General features: G+C 42.7%; 1 protein-coding gene across 12 annotated transcripts in view; it reads left to right on the forward strand.

Moving 5' to 3' along the window:
- The window catches only part of PARD3 (par-3 family cell polarity regulator), a 441,643-nt gene that overhangs the window by 191,210 nt on the left and 231,187 nt on the right, over nucleotides 1–19,246 (forward strand). For all 12 annotated transcript variants that reach the window (XM_075271584.1, XM_075271589.1, XM_075271591.1 and 9 more), the window contains 3 exons: nucleotides 1,866–1,954; nucleotides 3,881–3,964; nucleotides 16,171–16,296. In XM_075271584.1, the coding sequence (XP_075127685.1) occupies nucleotides 1,866–1,954; nucleotides 3,881–3,964; nucleotides 16,171–16,296 (299 nt within the window). The remainder of the gene's footprint in view (nucleotides 1–1,865; nucleotides 1,955–3,880; nucleotides 3,965–16,170; nucleotides 16,297–19,246) is intronic.

Here is a 19,246-nt window from a genome sequence, read left to right on the forward strand (position 1 = left end):
AGAAAAATATCAGAAAGGCAGAGAAGAAGAATGGTGAGAACAGTCAAGGACAATCCAGAGACCACCTCCAAAGAGCTGCAGCATCATCTTGCTGCAGATGGTGTCACTGTGCATCAGTCAACAATAGAGCGCACTTTGCACAAGGAGAAGCTGTATGGGAGAGTGATGAGAAAGAAGCCGTTTCTGCAAGCACGCCACAAATAGAGTTGCCTGAGGTATGAAAAAGCACATTTGTACAAGGCAGCTTCATTTCGGAAGAAGGTCCTATGGACTGATGAAACAAAGATTGAGTTGTTTGGTCATACAAAAAGGTGTTATGCATGGCATCCAAAAAAACAGTATTCCAAGAAAAACACATGCTACCCACTGTAAAATTTGGTGGAGGTTCCATCATGCTTTGGGGCTGTGTGGCCAATGCCGGCATCGGGAATCTTGTTAAAGTTGAGAGTCGCATGGATTCCACTCAGTATCAGCAGATTCTTGAGAATAATGTTCAAGAATCAGTGACGAAGTTGAAGTTACGCCGGGGATGGATATTTCAGCAAGACAATGATCCAAAACACCGCTCCAAATCGACTCAGGCATTCATGCAGAGGAACAATTACAATGTTCTGGAATGGCCATCCCAGTCCCCAGACCTGAATATCATTGAACATCTGTGGGATGATTTGAAGCGGGGTGTCCATGCTCGGCGACCATCAAACTTAACTGAACTTGAATTGTTTTGCAAAGAGGAATGGTCCAAAATCCCTTCATCCAGGATCCAGGAACTGATTAAAAGCTACAGGAAGCGACTAGAGGCTGTTATCTTTGCAAAAGGAGGATGTACTAAATATTAATGTCACGTTTCTGTTGAGGTGCCCATACTTTTGCACCGGTCAAATTTTGGTTTAATGCATATTGCACATTTTCTGTTAGTACAATAAACCTCATTTCAATCCTGAAATATTACTGTGTCCATCAGTTATTAGATATATCAAACTGAAATGGCTGTTGCAAATACCAAAATATTTAGAACAAAAAATGATTAAGATTAATAGGGGTGCCCAAACTTTTTCATAGGACTGTAACTCTTTGGAGCAATTGAGGTCATTGCTTTTGCTCCAAAGACTTTATTTGCATGTTGACGAAAAGGTCGATCTGGAAACTGTACAGGAGACGGAAACCTGCAGTCATTTTTCAAACCCATTCATTTGAATGGGTTTGGAAAGTGTCCGGCCATTAGCACCAGTGAGCGTTTTGTGATCTCCGCGGCGAAACCATTTTTTTTTTTAACCGGACACAAAGTTGGACATACAGGACTTTGTTTCCAGTTTAAAAAAAAAACCTGGTTTCGCGGCGGAGAGCACAAAACGCTCCCCGGCGCTCACGGCCGGACACTGTCGAGTTTCCGTCTTCTGCAGACAGTTCTGCAAACTCGACAGATGAGGATGGGTGCAGATGTGAACGAGCCCTTACTTTCAAAACTTTTTGTGCCATTATCTCAGTGCAATTGGATGCATTTAATGCCCACTTGATAAGTAAATTTGCCCCTTGGTGTATCTCAATATTCGTTTTGGGTGGTCTTGTGAATCTATAAGTAAAGCTTCCATAACAGAGCTCTTTAGACCTTAGGATCTCATAGGGTTGTTGGGTGTCATCAATGTATACAGGGTCTTGTGCTGTCTCTTGCATCTGTAATGCTCATTGCTTTGGATTTTATTTCTCGCACCTGTGGTTAGGTAAAATATTCCTTGAAATTGCGATGACTGATCTTCAGAGCATCCGCCATAACGTTTCCATCACTCGTAATTATCGCTTCTCACACTCTAAATGAATCCTGAAAGCTCTTCAGCCGACATTTAGACATGTTATTTCTGTTTCAGGATGAGGATGACGGAGAGGAGAACAGTCGGGTGGAACCTGTTGGTCACGCGGACACTGGCTTGGAACGAACCTCCAGCTTCTCCCTCGAGTGAGTCCTTACAGCTTGTCCTGCTTGGCCATGCTACTCAGAATGCAGCGAACACGTAGTAGTAATAAAATAGTAGCATTTCTTGATCAATTCTTGCTGTGTTTCTGGCTCTCGATGCGCAGACATAAGACGAGTCTCGCCTAATTAATAAGGACCAGGTTGTAGAAGATTCATCACAAGCTTCTAATTAAAGCTGACAAGCAATCTTAGCATATATCATAGACCTTCTTACATTAATTTGCTTTTTGGATTTTTTTATTTTTTATTTTTTTTTGCCTTGATTGGCTTTGGAATTGGACATTCCCATAGCTATTATAATTGGTAGGAGCCATGAATGAATTGTGCCCTAAAAATAGTGTTAATGAATCAGAAAATACAACTATTTACACCCTTACTTCAAAGCCTCCATTCAGGGTTTGTGTTACTTTTAGTGGCAATAGGAAGCATTGGTCTAGTCCAATGATGGTGAACCTTTTAGAGACCAAGTGCCCAAACTGCAACCCAAAACCTACTAATTTATCACAAAGTGCCAACACGGCAATTTAACCTAAATGTGCGGGTCCACAATTGCACACAATTACAGACCTGCAAAATATGGTCATACGAATGGGGCTTTATAGAGCTTTCTGCTCCACTGTGACCCCCAAAAAGTCCAATCTGCTTCACAGTGACCCCCGCACAGTACAATCTGCTACATAGTGGCACCGGCACAGTATAATCTGCTCCACAGTGCCCCCACACAGTCCAATCCGCTCCACAGTAGTCCCCACACAGTCCAATCTGCTCCACAGTGGCCCCCACACAATACAGTCTGCTCCACAGTGGCTAAAAGTCAGAGTAGATTCACATCAGGCTGGACACCCTGTTCAACCAATAAGGCACCCTGTTGGCTTTCCTGCTATATCTGTTATAGTAATACTTATTTTCTTAGAACTTGTTTTGTGCTTTTTCCTTAGTTATTCCTCCTGGTAATGCATTTGTAAATTAATTAAAATCTGTTAGCATTTCTCCTTTCCGATCAGTGCTGACTTTGTGACTATAAACAAAGTTAATGTTAATATCTAGTTGCAAAGTCATCCATACTTTTACAAGGGGAGAATAAAGGCACAAGATATTTTTGGTTTTTTTCTTGCCCCTAATGCATGTTTTACTGATGGCCTATCCACAGTATCAGCATAGATCAGTTTTTGGAAGCCATTGGAAGTTAAAGCACCGGACAGGGAGTGAAATCCACTCTGCACCTATTGCAGTGCTAGGAGCAGAGCTGTAGTTCCCTGCCACCGCCGCTGTATGGTGGATGGGGCCGCTGCTCAGTTCCAATTACTAGCTTTTCCTGCTTCCTGTCCACTTCCGTGGCTTACAGGACAGCTGATCTATGTGGGACCTGGTATCACACCCCAACATAGCATATGACCTCACCAGAATGAAGCATGCATAGGGGCCAGAAAACCCCTTTAGTGCTCCCCAGTATATGTAAGAATGGCATATATAAGCTGAGATGGATCAGTAGTGATTATATAAAGCGCAGTAGTTGCTTCAATGGGACATTTTTGGAAAAGGTCTATTCCAGTAATCTGCAAGAAGAACTTGGCAGCAGCAGACTATGAAGATAATACCTCTTCAGTGTTACATGCTGACCACATCTTACATAACGTCTGCTTTCTAGCATTATTCCATACATTAGTGTGTGATTTGGTGTCCATGTTATTAGCGTCTTCACTCTGTTCCTCTTCTTCCATGCCATCAGGCTTATCTTGAGGTATGTAACATTATTTTCCCTCCTCTCACGTTTCCCTTTGCAGTGTGTGCTTCCGTGTGTGTACTCTCGGGGGCCATTACTGTGATGTATGACATCTTCCCCCCTTGACTGTTGAGAGTCCTAATAGTTGTTTTGTGCTCACGATGCTTCATTCATCTGCATTACAGTGACATGGTGAAGCTGGTGGAAGTCTCCAATGATGGCGGACCTCTAGGGATCCATGTAGTGCCTTACAGCTCCCGAGGCGGAAGGTAATGTTTATGGGGGTCAAAGTTCACCCATTTGTCCATACAATATGCCTTATATTATATTCAGGATATAGTTTCTTTGACTTGACTTTTGCTACAAGTGTTCAGGGAAATGGATCTGAAAAGTACATTAAAAAGTGGTCCCCAGACGTTTTGTCTTGGAATGTCAAGTTTTTACTTTTCTTATATAACCCTATATAACCTTGTTCAGCCGATAGCTATTCCTCCTCACCTTCCATACATGACGTTTCACCACATACTGGCCGCATTCGCATGGTCGTGTGCATGTACCTTAGGGTCACGAACCGAAAATCTTCCTAGTTACTTAGCATCGCTCTAATCTATGTGCATTTTTCCATTTGCAAGGAGTGCATGTTTAATTTGGAGTGAACATTCCTTTAAGTTACAAGTCTGTGAATATCCTATATTTTACCGTGAAATCTGCCATATGCCAGAGCGTTGCGTAAACTAATTAGGCCATAAATAAGTGTAAGATGTTTCTATATCCATCAGCATTCAGACTTCTTTTGGCTTCCTTATTAATTTATAGCCCATTCCATGGTTATAATCTAGATCGTCCCCCTATAGATCAAGTCTAAAGTGTTCACGTGTCAGGAGTAAAATGCGGGTGAGTTATCGGGTACAGTTGGGGTTACATAGATCTTCCTGCTCAAGCGCTGTATGTTGGCTTTGTTGCCACATGTGTGAGCAGGAAGATAAATGCTTATATTAAGTAAAATTACACCTATAAATTGCCATTTAAAGACATAACATTGCAGTGAACTTTTCTTTCAGCAATTCTGGTTAGGGTTGATTAAAGGCAAATGACATTTATATTAAAGGCTCTAATCGCGCGCCTTTTAGGCTTGATAAATAGTTGTTATTCCTCTAAAGTCTTCCCGTGCATAATAAATCAGGGGGCTTGTCTGGAGCTCACGTTCAGGTAGGTTTATGTCTTACTTGGGAACCAAATCTGATTAGTAGAGTCAGATCAAAACGCTCATGTCGGGGATGGGAACGCGGCCAAGTAGTGTGCGCTCAAACAACAACCTTTGGAAAGTTTCATTGGAATTTTCAGTTCAGCTATTTCAGGTTAGAACAAATGTTGCTGAAATATCATGAAAGGTTATATTTATCAGGGTGAAACTTTCTGATTTTTGTGTGTGCTTTAAGCAGGGGTTGTCAAAACTGACAAGAAGATTCCATAAGTTCTGTTCTAGTTACCTGCTGGGTGACAACCGTAAAGGCCACTATTATAGCGCCAGCAGACGTGTTGTCGCTCATACTTATGAATAGTATATCTGATAATGCCCATGCAACTTATTCCCATATTATCTTATGGATTAATACGGGTGCATCTTAAAGGGAGTCTGTCACCAGGGCGAAGCAAATATGGTGTAGCAACTAGAGCAGTCTGGGGCACTGACGGTGAACTCTGTTACCCAAACTGCTGTACCCCACATTGCACAAACACAAGAAAACTGGGCCAGGGATAGCTCCTTAGCTTTGTCACTTAAAGATGGATGGAGGGCGTACTAGAGCACTGTGGAGCGTAGCAGTTCAGAGCATTGGAGCCGCCGTAATTGCTCCAGATTGCTACTTTGCATGTTGTGAAACAAATGAATATCTCTGAGGCGAAGGCATACATTTTTTATTGGGAAGAAGACATTCCATTCAAGTGAGCCTGACCTATCTATCTGTATTGCTGGCTTATTATGCTTCATCCCGATGACAGACTTCCTTTAAATAGATTCTGTCTCCTCTCCTAATGTCGTGCAGTTGTGTTCTTCCTTTTGGAAATGTGCAAGTTTGTAATGTCCCGCATAACAAGCCTATTATTGCTACTGTTCTCCCTCCTTCCCTGTCTCTGTAAGGATCATGTTTCTCATGCTAGGCAGCAGTTAAAAGCGTAATCCCATCTCTGCACTTATGGTTATATCTATAAGATATGCAGTAAATGCTTCATGGTCAAATACTAGTAAATGGAGAGACTCACACATGTGCCCCTTTCTCGTTCACTGAGGGCCCCCATTCTTGAGGTAGATGTGTGTCCCAACCCACAAAATACCTGATAGATAATTCTCCCACCTCACATCCATCAGGCATTTTGTGGCATATCCTATGTACATATCTTGAAGTGGGAATACTCCTGTTTTTAATTTTTGCGTTGTTGCATTAAAGAATATCCGAACAGACAGGGTAATAACAGGACTACATGGCAAAATGTAACAGATGGTTGTGCAGGAAGCTGTAAATAGATGTAACGCCTTTGAGAAGGGAGAGAAATCATTAGAATAAGTCCTTCACATTGGTAATCCGTCCCTCGGCAAGCCCTGGCCGCATCAAAACAAAGGTGCGGCACAGAACTGAGAAAGGCAATAAAGATGAAAAATAAGCTCTTCTACCAGACAGTGCTGATGTGTCATATATTGAGAGATTGATAAAGGGGCTATCATGGATGACATCTGGTACTTACCCTGTGTTTGTTAGTGTCTCCTGATCAACCCCTATATTGACTATATCAAACATAACGTATCTAATTGACCCATAAAGAGATATATAGCTACAGGCAGACGAGCTGTACACAAATAAATGTATATCACACCTGTGGCCTCTGAAAACCTGATCTAAATATACTTGTTCCATTAAATTTTTATGATTCATATGTTTTCCTCAGAATGTATTACAGCGTTCTAAATTGTTTCTCGCTAAATGGATGTCTTTGTCTTTTTTTTCCCAATCACCGGAACATGTTGTCAGAGGTGATTTTACACTTGTATAATAAGAACTATATTTATCTCCTCACACGTTTTGTCGCTCACTCATATTATTATGCTTATTACAGTCTGTTCTATGATGGAGGAATATGATAGTTCTCAGAATAAACTCCTAGTGCACTGGAGTCTAGAATGTTCTATACAGGAAATGAATATCCATCTGTAACCCCCTGAGTAGGATGATACATGTAGTATTATGTAGGTGGTACATGATACACTTACCAAATTGATAAAGTGACCATTGGAAGAGGTCTTCAGAAATGTACATACCGTAGAGCTATTGCTCCAGTATACGCCACCAAAATCTCCGATTGGACAACCGAACACGTTTGAAAGCTGTGTGCAGTGAAAGCACACGGACCCCATAGACTATAATGGGTTCCGTGTGCTTGCCACAAGATCTCCGGAAGGAGCATGCGGACAGGAAGGTAGATTGTGAAGTACTTTTCTATCCGCATGATCCGTGCGGAGATCTGGCGGCAAGCACATGGACCCCATTATAATCTATGGGGTTCATGTGTTTCACTGGCACACCACTTGCCAGTGCGTTTGGTATGCTGTTCAGGGGGTCCTCATGCGGACTCCCCAAACGGATTATCAACGCAGATGTGAATGAGGCCTTAGACTCAGTGATGTGACGACCCACTTTGCCAATAACCTAACCAAGAAACAAGGACGATGCCCAAACATAGTGTATACTTACTGTGGGTTTTGTATGTGTTTTTGGGTTAATTTTTGGACTTTTTCGTACTGTGTGTTTTTTTTTAAATCAAACCTATATCTCTTTTCAGTAAATGTCATCTTTCTGTCATCGTGACAAGCTAACTCTTCTAAAAATCCTCAGATCATAAAGAATCATCTTCATTAGCTTAAGCATTTTTGTGAAGTCCGACCATCTGTAGAGGAATTGAGACATTTCACACAGTCGGTATTTTCTTTATTTCTCCGAGACGAGCGATTTAATCCGATGATCAGATTAAATCTATATGGTTTGTTACATCCTTCCCAACTTTGATCAAAAGACTTGATTTATAATCGTGATCCCATGTAAAATGTTACTGTAGAAGTATTAATGAGAGCTGCCAAACATAGAAATCTGTATATTTCTGACTCCACAAGTCCCGAGCTTCTTCTGGGTGCCGCTTGCAGAAAATACGCAGGGTCTGGGTGCTCTTGACATAAATAATAGCACATAAGTACACCTGTCATAGTCTCCAGCCTTAAGTAATTTTATCTCCCGTCTCACACTTATTACTAATGTGTTTAGTGCATTCTGTGTTCCATAGGAGGTAACATATACACCAATATAAAACATCACTTACCCTTCTCCTTGTACTCTGAAGATCAAAATACTTAACTCTTTTTTGGTCTTTATATATCTAAACACCTTAGTGCTGTCCACAGTGTTGTCATTTCAATGGCTTAAAGGGGTTGTATAACAGGAAACGGTATTTATATTAAAAAAAACAAAAAACAAAAAACCCCCCAGAAAACATAGAGTAGGTTCAAAATGTTTTTCCTTAAGAAGACAGATTAATCGCATTAATCCCTTGTTGTTCCTGTCCTGACACTTCCCTGATTCCCCGCTGGTCTCTCCTTCTTGGCCCCTCTCTACAGGAAATGTTGCTCAGCCAATCACCTGGCTGAGGTGGGGCCCCATAGTGGTCAGTGAATCTGCCATCTGAACATACCAGTAGGGGGCATTCACACGGAGTAAAGTGGCGCTGATTCTGCCACGATAACTTGCGCTGATAAGACTCCCGTTGACTTCAATGTGTTCCGATTTCCGCGCGGAACACAATAAAATCAATAGGTTAAAAAGCCTCGCATTGATTTCAATGTGTTCCGCACGAAAAATGGAACCAATTGAATTCAATGGGAGTCTTTTTTTATTGGCGCCGATTCTGCCGCGAGTTGTCATGAATGCCCCTAAGGGTAGATACACATTAGGTCTGTTTGTGGTAAGAGTCGGGGAAGCTGAAATTCCTTGTTTTATAGCATGATCTCTGCCAGCTCCATCCACATGAATGAAACTTGACTGACGTTTCTACCCCACGTTTCTCCTAATCTTGTATTTTCCACTTTAATATATTCCGTCTTGAAACAAAAGAAACTTTACCAATCTTTCATGCTTCACTTTGGGCAGAATAAAAACAAGTTAAACATTAGGAAATTGAAGAGAAGCTTCCTGCTCGCAATCTGGGCCTCTCGCTGACAATTGGTCGTAACCAAAGTTGATCTCCACATGGGGCGAGCAGTTGTGTGGGAAATGAGACTCAGCGGGGCCCGCGCTCTTACTGCAATCTCTGCATCACTTGGTAGATGCTTTCGATAGGTGTAATGGCAAGCCAAATTCCTTTGCTTAAGGCATGTACTTATCCCAGTATTGTTTTAGATAAATGTCTTCCCAACCTCTAAATTGTGATTAGTGAGCAACCTAGGGAAAAAAATAAATGTAATATGCTCTCGGTAAACACGAAGCGCGCTCGCTAAATCCTCTCTGATTGTCCGTAATTTAGCTGAGCTCTGTCTCGGAATCTCTGCAGGGTTTTTGTTCATTTATTGAACCGTATTCTTCTACCTTGTCTGTTATTTAAAAGAATTGTTTTCCCTGTTTCCGCTCCTTTCAATTTTTTCCCTTCACCTCCTGGCGCCGCGTATTTGTCTCCACCGATCGGTGATCATTAACTTTGTATTTGGTATAATAGTTTTGCGTTGTTGATTTTGCCATTTATCGGAGCTCTCGTTACGTAAACCTTTAGTATAGAATTTTCCTTATGAATGAGCAGCGTTGCGTTGCTGTGACTTGCTGATATAGTTCGCTCCTTAGATTTTCATTGACTCGATTGTTCTTATGCATTACTACTCATTGGCTCAGGTTAGGGTCCTAAGAATATAAAGGGTAACTCCTAGATTTGCCCCATTAAAATTGGTCCAGTGAGGGCTCATCCTTGTGCAGATTTGTGGTACATCAGGCTACCCCATGTGGCAGAAATTCATCCCCAAATTTCTGCTTCAGACCCTTAAAGGGATCCTATCATTAAAACTCTTTTTTTTTTTTTTTTCTCACTAACACGTAGGAATAGCCTTAAGAAAGGCTATTCTTGTCCTACCTTTAGATGTCTTCTCCGGGCCGCCGTTCAGTATAAATCCCAGTTGTCATCAGTATGCAAATGAGTTCTCTCGCAGCACTGGAGGCGGTCCTCAGCACTCAAACTGCACTGGGGGCACCCCCAATGCTGCGAGAGAACTCTCCAGCGTGGCCGCCATCGTCTTCAGGAACGTCCTCTTCACGCGTCTTCCTCTGACGGTGGATTCAAATTTCTAGGCCTAGGGCAAAGCCGACTGCGCATGCCCGCCAGCCACAAGAAAACGGCCACTTACACAGTATTGTAAGCAGCCATTTTCTTGTGGCCGGAGGGCATGCACAGTCAGCTGCCTGAGGCCTAGAAGTTTGAAGCCAGCGCCGGAGAAAGACGTGTGAAGAGAATGTTCCTGAAGACGATGGAGGCAGCGCTGGAGAGTTCTCTCACAGCATTGGGGATACCCCCAGTGCTGTTTGAGCGCTGGGGCCCGTCTCCAGTGCTGTAAGAGAACTCACTTGCATACTGACGAAAACCGGGATTTATAATGAACAGCGGCATGGAGAAGACATCTAAAGGTAGGAGAATAGCCTTTCTTAAGGCTATTCCTAAGTGTTAGGGACAAAAAATTGAGTTTTATTGATAGGATCCCTTTAAAGGGAGTCTGCTACCAGAACCCACCATATCAGTCCAGTCACGCAGATAGATGGATTAGAGAGGAGTGACTTTTTAGTCCTAGTCTAGGCCTTGTTCTGTGTAATATATTGATGTGATTCCTGGTTTGGTGTAATATTCTGACGTTATACCTGGTTGGATGTGATATAGTGATTTCTTATCTGGCTCTGTGTGATATAATGAAGCATAAAATATGTGATTTTTGTCTCTCCTCATTATTTGTGGGCTGTCCAAGCTTAGCTACTTTTACCTGCATTCTTTGTACTTTGTCATTGGGAGGACCACCCCTCTAAACCACACTTTTTTGGTGCAGATTTGGGAGGTCGCTCAGAAGTTCTACCGTAGGTGAATCAGATCATTTAGATGTCATTGAAGTATCGTGATGACTTTTAGCTGTCAGCTTTATGCTCCGCTTGTCAGAACGTGGAAACTTTCCTTTCTTCTTTTTTTCCCCTGTTGTCCACGAGCCCCCTGTGGTTTCATCTCTTTTATGCTCATTCTATTAACTTTTGATTGATTTTTGTTCTCTTTGTGATTTCCAACGGATTACGCCAGAAAGCTCTCCTGACTGTGTGGATTTGCTCTACTTACTGAGACTTAGGAGAGGCGATCAACCCTTCATGTGGTGCGAAGCCGTCGTCTTTGTGGCACACAATGGAAGGCGATCCTATAATCTATTACCTCTCTATTTGTATTCAATACTGTTAGTAGTACATTCCTGTGGTCAGGGGAGCACTTGCTGGTTGACGCCCTGTCTGGGTTCTCCTCCTAGTGGCTGCACTTCCCTATTTAGGATTTATTTTCATCACATCTGGGCTAAAGTCACAAAAAGTCCTTCTTCCAAGTCAGATAGTCATGTTCATTTTCACTTTGTTCCTGGGTTTAGTCTGCGCTCTGGTATTGATTGTGCAGCGCGGCATCTATGAGAGCGTAAGTAAAGACACCTGCCGGAGATTAAAGTGGACTCGGACAACTCAATAGTGCATGGAGAGGGGGCGACAGACTGGCGATACTTTATATATTGTGCAGGGAATATAGCCAACATTAATGTAAAATATACCGAATATTCCATCCTGATACCTTATCAGGTTCTAATATGCCTTAATGCCCTTAAAGGCAGTCACCAGGGTGAAGCATATTAAATCAGCAATACAGATGGATACGTCAGGATCACCTGAATATAACTCTTCTATTTCACAGTATGTAAATGATGCCGTTAGAGCACCGAAGGGCGGCCCCATTGCCCCAAATTGCCATGACCCATAGTGCTCTAATATGCCGGCTTGAGTAACAGGACCAGGGAACTAGGCTTAGATCTCGCCTGGTCCTCGTATTCGTGCCCCTTATTGGAGCAAAGTAACCACCCTCGATGATCCTATCCATTTGCATATTGTGAAACAAATTAATATTTTGGTGATAGAAGCCCAAATTTTCATGGGGGTAAAAAGGCATTGCTGTCAGGCTCACCAGCCTTATCTGTGTTGCTGGTTTGATAGGCTTCTTCCTGGTGACAGACTCCATTTATATCAGTACCAGGTGTCAGGTTTATGTGCTGCGTTTAATGTATATTTAGTGGGATGTATACATAAAAAAAAAAAAAAAAAAAATTTAGATATTTAAAATTATATTTATATACTATCTACAGGTAAGTAAGGGAAGAATGCTCCCAACAAAAAAAACGGTTGCGCGCTCCCTCGGAGGATAAAGGTTTTTGGTCATGGAGCAACAAGTAGTTTATTGATTAAGGATGACAAGTTTTGGGGTAATGGTGTCAAACAGAGAGCACAACCCCTTCCTCAGATCTGTCACGTATTACAACGCCATGGCTTGGTGTGCTTATCCAGGATACTAGATGGCGCTGTAATATGTGACAGATCGGAGGAAAGGGTTGTGCTCTTTGTTTGACACCATTCCCCCGAAACGCATCATCCTTATTCAGTAAACTACTTGCTGCTACATCTCTTGTTGACCAAATACCTTTATTCTCCAAGGGAGCGCGCAACCGGTTTTTTTGTTCCGAGCATTCTTCCCTTACTTACCTGCACATATTGATCGACCTTGGGAGTCTCACACATTCCACTCGGCCATCCATACGCAAATAAGTGCGTGTGATACGGATTATAACTGCAGAATTACATATCTGGTTCTACAGAACCAACATGTTCCTGAAGAAGCGCGGCCACTCTTGGTTATTGCAAACATTTTTGTGCTCTATTTATATACTATGTATAAACTTATTTTTACTGGATCCAGCTAGAGGATGGCTACCCTTGGCTTCCTTTCTTTCTAAGGCCCCATGCACATTTGGGAATCCGAATCCGAATATGTGCTCAGTATAGTGGACATATTTTCCAACCCTATCCCAGTCAGGAGATCGGGATGCCGAGTCTTCACTATCAGTACTATATACCATACTGGCAGTGAAGCTGGAACTTCTATCATCATAGATCACTATGGTACAAGTAGCCCTGGTCTCCTGACTGGGTTGGAGCTGGGAAATCTGTCTGACGTATGGACCAGATTATCCCATTTGGATTCTCTCATGCATGGGGACTAAGGAGCCCTAGACACGTTGGGCGGGTTTCCAATGTGAACGTACATGCGTGTTTACACTCACATTGGTCACTCTTACTAATATTTAGTGTAAACCTAGAGAGATTAACTTAAAATATGGCAGATTTTGCACAGTGGCGTCTTTAGATTAGACTAGCCTGGAGTTTTTACCAACTATTTGTTGCCTACTTTAGGGTCCGTGCACATGGAGTCTTTTAGCGCTGATTTTGATGCTGAATCCGCCTCAAAATCAGCCTCCAAATATAGCCTAGCAAAAGAGTTCTATTGGGCGGATTCGGCATCAAAATTAGCGCCAAAAAACTCCGTGTGCACTGACCCTTGGACAAGACTTTTTAGCCAAACTTTTTGTGCACATTTTTGAATCCGAAGTATTTTTTATCATAATCTAGGTGCACCTAGATGGTCGGAGTTGCAACAAAATTAAGGCACTTTGTACGCCAGAGTCGAAACATAACCACAACAGTAAATCTGCCTTGTTCTCGCTCTTGACACTCCGTCTGTCAACGATTTTTCCTGTCAAGTATGACCCTAATGGCCACTGTTTGGGTCGTCTTTCATAGTCGTAAACACTGATCTAGTCCAAAAATGGCTAACAGTCCAATAAAACCTTACGGCAGAGGCGAAGTGTAGGAGTCACGTACAGGTTACATTACGGGGGGCAATATCCTGTTTCCAGTCCTGGCCATAAGACGCTAGTTTTAGTAAGAGGCTTAGTGAGTGCTAAAGGCTAATATTAGCTTTATAAGTTCTGCCGCACAAATGTCAATTAACCGTTCATCATTTAGCATTTCAATTAGTCGTATTCAAAGAGGAAATAAAAGAAAGCGGTAAGTGTGCCGCTGTGTATTTATCACCATGGTTGCCTGGAGAAGGAGCGATGGTTGCACGTGAGCCGCCGCCGCTGCTGCTGGATATTACAGGAAGGATTTTATTAGCCCTGCTGTGCATATTATAACAATACTTTTTCCATAGCTTTCTTCTGCGATGACTATCACAAGTGCACCATGTTGCTTTAATTAGCAATATCTCTCAAGATAGAATTTCTTCCATGGACTCTGAAAGACCTCGCATCTCAAATAGCTCCCTTCTCTAGCTTTAGAATTGATCGCTTTCACACTGCGCCCAGGCAGAAAGCGTTAGATTTCTAATTATGAGTTTATTTATTTCCTGTTAATTTCATTCCGTCTGAATCGCAGGGTATTGTCGATTTTTGCCCTTGCCGTCCTTCTCCTGAAAGATAATGGGGTGATATTAGATTAAAGGGATATGGCGTTGGGGTTGTGGAGCCGACAATCTTCTGACTAGAACTTTGTCCTTTAAAATAAGAATGTTAAATAATAATTTGTATCATTTATTAAGGGATTTAGGAAAGATTAGACATTTTAAGGGACATAATTTATGATCTAATTATTATCCGGTATTACTAATGGCTACTCATAATTTTACACAGCGTAGTCTGGAAGGTGAACAATGGAGTCCAAGTTGTAAGATTGGTTTACTGAATCCACAGCCCTGGGTTCCCTTTAATGTCATGTATCTTCTAGTCATAGGATAGAGGATAAAGGTGTAATACACCGTCCAGTTACATTAATGTGACCACCTGAAATCCAGAATAGCCACCTTTGGCAGAGCGGACCGCTGCGAGACCTGCAGGAAGAGAGGGGATGTTGTGATGATGATCACTGGGATGTTGAGCCATGCCGACTCCAGTGCTGTGGCCAGCTGTGCTAGGTTACGCGGTTGAGCATCCATGGCACAAACAACCCGATCGAGGTGGCCCCACAGATTCTCGATTGGGTTCAAGTCCGGGGAATTTGCTGGCCAAGAGAGTAAGGTAAACTCATCCTGGTGCTCCTCGAACCATGCACGTACACTGCGAGCTTTATGACACGTTGCATTGTCCTGCTGGTAGATGCCATCATCCTGAGGAAAAACTATTCGCATGTAGGGGTGAACATGGTCCGCAAGGATAGATGCATGCTAGTGTTGATCCAACGTGCCCTCCACAATGATGAGTGCACCCAGATGGCTGATGACACGTGCCTTCTCTGATTGGTTATTTAATGTTGACTGCAAAAGTAGGCGGTGGTCACATTAATATGACTGGACTGTGTAGTTGGAGGTCAAAGTGGTCAGACACCCAGTGATCATGATAATGTAGGCCTACAAGAGTCCAATGTGAATGAAATACCATTGTTACATTCACTTCTGTGGGACTGCCCAAGGGGACCAGGCCTTCGTTCACCTCTAAAGGAATGCCGCCTGTTCCCATATAAAGTCCCATAAAAGTCTCAGATCTCGTGCATCACTGCTCTGTTTCCATGAGATACTCTAGGACACTTGTAGACACAATTTTGTGATTGTTTGGTGTCTTATCAGTGGGGGTCCTGGTATCAGACACTTATTCCCTGTCCTGTGGCTAGGACATAAATGCCATTAATAGGAAAACAGATTTAAAGGGGTCATCCAGAAGTAGAAAAAATGGCAGATTTTTTTTTTTGGATGCTTTTTTTTTTGTCACCAAAGTGCGTGATGTCACTTCCAGAGGAAGTGAAGTGTTTCTAAAGGAAAGCGGCCATGTTTTCAAATCCTGGGTAACCCGTTTAAAGTTAGCCTTTCATGACCATCACCAGCTACAACTCATTGCATCCTTCAATAGGTGGCGCTCCACCAATTCTGGTGCACTTAGAATTATTTCTGTGGCCCTGACCAATAATTAGTTTCTTCTTCAAATGGCACACTCCCATAGAAATGAATGGAAGCGGCCGGCACACAGACTTTGCCGGCGGCCAGTCGCTTAACCCCCCGCGTGCTGGCTACATCCATTCATTTCTATGGGACTGTTTCGAATAGTGTTCGCTCATCTCTATATCATCTATAGAATTATTTTACTAAGGATGTTGTCTATGTCTTAAACATCTTCCTCTCCAGATTTTTCTTTTGTTCTGCTATTTTTAAGTTCATTAGGTTTTCTCGCCCTACGAGGGGATGTTAATATTGTGCTTTGCTTGTGTATTGTGTGAATATTGCTATTGACGCAAGTCATTAAGTGCCAGCGGAAATCTTGCATGTGTAATCATTTGCAATCTTAATGTTGCAGAACCCTTGGATTGTTAGTAAAACGACTGGAGAAAGGAGGTAAAGCTGAACGGGAGAATCTGTTTCACGAGAACGATTGTATCGTCAGGATTAACAATGGTGACCTGCGCAACAGAAGATTCGAACAGTAAGTGCTTCTTGTAGAGCCAAGGAAATAACCATTGCCTCGGAAATACTTATAGGCTGATATTAGGTAAAGGTGTTGTCCAAGGATATAAACTTGTCATCCATCCTCAGAATAGGTCCGAGCTTTGGAAGCCCAATGATCACAAGAATATGAGTTCTGTTCCCCTTTTCAAGGGATCCTGTCAGGTCGATTTGGAACGCACAGGTCCTTATAGACTGGGGGTTTACTGTCCCAAATCGCCCCTTCTCAAATCCAAACCTTTATACTTACCTAGAGATGAGTCTCATCAGAGTATTACCATATATTTGGTGTTCCCAGCACCAGCGCAGTTCTAAGCTAAGGACGTACACCCTGGTTTCACTGCGCGTGTGCCGAGGTGCCACAATGAAGAGCTGCGCCATCACGAGGAGTACATCAGCCGGGTGAGCGTAAAGATTTATTATTATTATGGGCACATATGGCTTTTTAACAGGATGACTGGAAACACTAAACCCCTGGGCCAAAAAGACCTGTGGTTGTTTTACTGTCCCTAATTGCCCTGACCGTACGTTTAAGAATGTAGTAGTAGTCGTCCATGCTCACTGCCCCCCCACAGCAACTCTTTGGGCCTGAGCCATACACTCCACTCAGCTTTTCTTTGGCAGTCTCATAGAGATGGACTCTCTCACGCTGCTGCTCTATATGTACGAGGTGGTGTGGATTCCCAGGGCTACCAAATAAACACCTACCGATCGTTCACTTGTTACCTATCCTGTGGAAAGATGATCACTTTAAATCTATGGACATTCCCTTTAATTTACAGATTCCTGCACACATTGTACAAGATCTCCTTAGGGTATGGTCACTTTGAGGAGTATGAGAAACAACTCGGACGTGGAATCTGTTCGAAATTCCACCTAAGGCCCGGTTCACATCTGCGTTCAGGCTATTTGAAAAATGCGGAGAGAAAAGTCCTGCAACCACATTTTTCATGCGGAAACCTCACTGACCCCATTTTAGTCTAAGGGGTCTGTGGGTTTCCTGAGGTAACCGCTTTTTTTATGCAGGCTAGGTTTCCATTGAGGGGAAGGGGGTGACTGAAACCCATGCACAGTTGTGAACCGAGTCTAAATCATCTTCCAGTGGTTTTCGGTGGGAGGCAGGGGTGGATACTTTTCTTCAGCACGTAATTACAAGAAAGCTTCTGCGTGATCTTACTGAATGACTGCAGAAACCACAAGAAAAGGCCGCACTCTTCATGATCTCCATTGTACGGAGGCTAACCATGCATGCAGACTCCTAGTGGCTCCTCTTTGCATTGCATGTTCCACGGGGCCAGTTTTTGGAGAGGATTTTACCGTGAATGTAGGCTTTAAGTGAGATTTTTCTTATTTTTGTTGCAATGAAGTGATAATCCTGCAGTAGTCACCACCAACCCCACAATATAAACGTGATACGGGGAGGAATTGATCAGCCATGTCTATTCCATCCCAAGGCTGCAGGAGGTATCTCGGACCACCGCAACTGTTACTGTCAGAGCCTGCTGGGAGTTGTAGTTGTGCACATGTTGGAGACCTTTCACATACACCGACACCCCTAACAGAAATGATGCGTTACGATATATTCACATTATATAAAATTACATCTCTCAGTATACACGTGGCGTATGTCGGGAGCTTTAATTGAAAAAATAAATATATGTATTTTCCTCCTCTTTGTACTTGGAAAAGATGACTAAACACGTGCGGGTGAGTCAACACTTTGTGGTCAATAAATTTAGCTCTGCATCTCAGGATCGATATTTCTTTATTAGAAACCACAAATCATATTTACACATGGTTATTATCAAGCAGATTACAGCAAATACCTACCTAGAGCTCGGGGCGTAGGACGTAAGCCGGCTCTGACATAAATTAATACCAGTCATTCTTTTATAGAGCAAGCGTCTTCACAGAAAGAGCCGACAACTATTTTATTACTTCATCAAGCTCTTTGGTTTTTGCAGAATAATCAGCCAGGTCACAGGGTCAGATCAATAGTATATGTAAAGTATGGTGGATGCAGTTCACCCGCCCACACTAGGCTAGCCTTAACATTAACCTAAAAGAAAAGTAGGCTTATGGTAAAATGCTAAAATTGTGGATAACCTGTCTTTTGTGACCGGATTGGATTCTTTCAGTATCGATAAAGAGGTCCAAACATCTTGGCTAGTTAAATAGAGGGGCTATCACAACCTACACCCAATTCTAGTTCTTAGCATCTGTTAATAGCTAATGCTCCACTGATTCCAGCACAGTTGCAGTTTTCTCTCTAGCCCCCACCCTTCCTGAGTAACCAGCACACGTTAGTTTTGGTCCCTGATGTGCTATTTAGGCTCTGTAATGTCAGAAGGGCGGTGTCAGGCAGGGGGTGTGATTCAGAGCCCCCAGAGACATCAGAGACACCCAGTGTCAGAGCTCAGAATCACACCCCTTGACTACTGCTGACCGGCACCGCCCTCCTGACAGTTCAGAGACTAAATAACACATCAGGCACCAAAATTAACAGCATTGATTGCTCAGGAATGGTGGGGGCTAGAGAGAGAATTTCAAGTGTGCTGGGATCAGTGGAGCAGCAGCTCCTATTTGATGTGAAGAGCTGGGCTTGTCATGGGGGGTGAAAGGTAATCTTAAAATGGTCAAATTCTGACTGTCTTTACCCACCACTTGGGGGCAGTACTAAAACTCATTGCAGACTGTTAAAGGGGTTTACCAGAGCTATAATTGAATCCCATGGAATGTTTAGTAGTAAAGATGCCACAACACTTACCCAAATGCTGCAGCCTGTTCACATAGCTGATCAGTGGGGGTTCCAGGCATTAATTGTGGTCTGAATGTTGAAACCTTCACCGATGCTGTGTTTTATGCCTGTTGTGAGTACCTGAACTATAGCCCTGTACTATTGGTGACTCCATTGAAGTGAAACAGAACTG

This window comes from Leptodactylus fuscus, chromosome 4 (assembly GCF_031893055.1).
Source record: "Leptodactylus fuscus isolate aLepFus1 chromosome 4, aLepFus1.hap2, whole genome shotgun sequence".
Lineage (NCBI taxonomy): Eukaryota > Metazoa > Chordata > Amphibia > Anura > Leptodactylidae > Leptodactylus > Leptodactylus fuscus.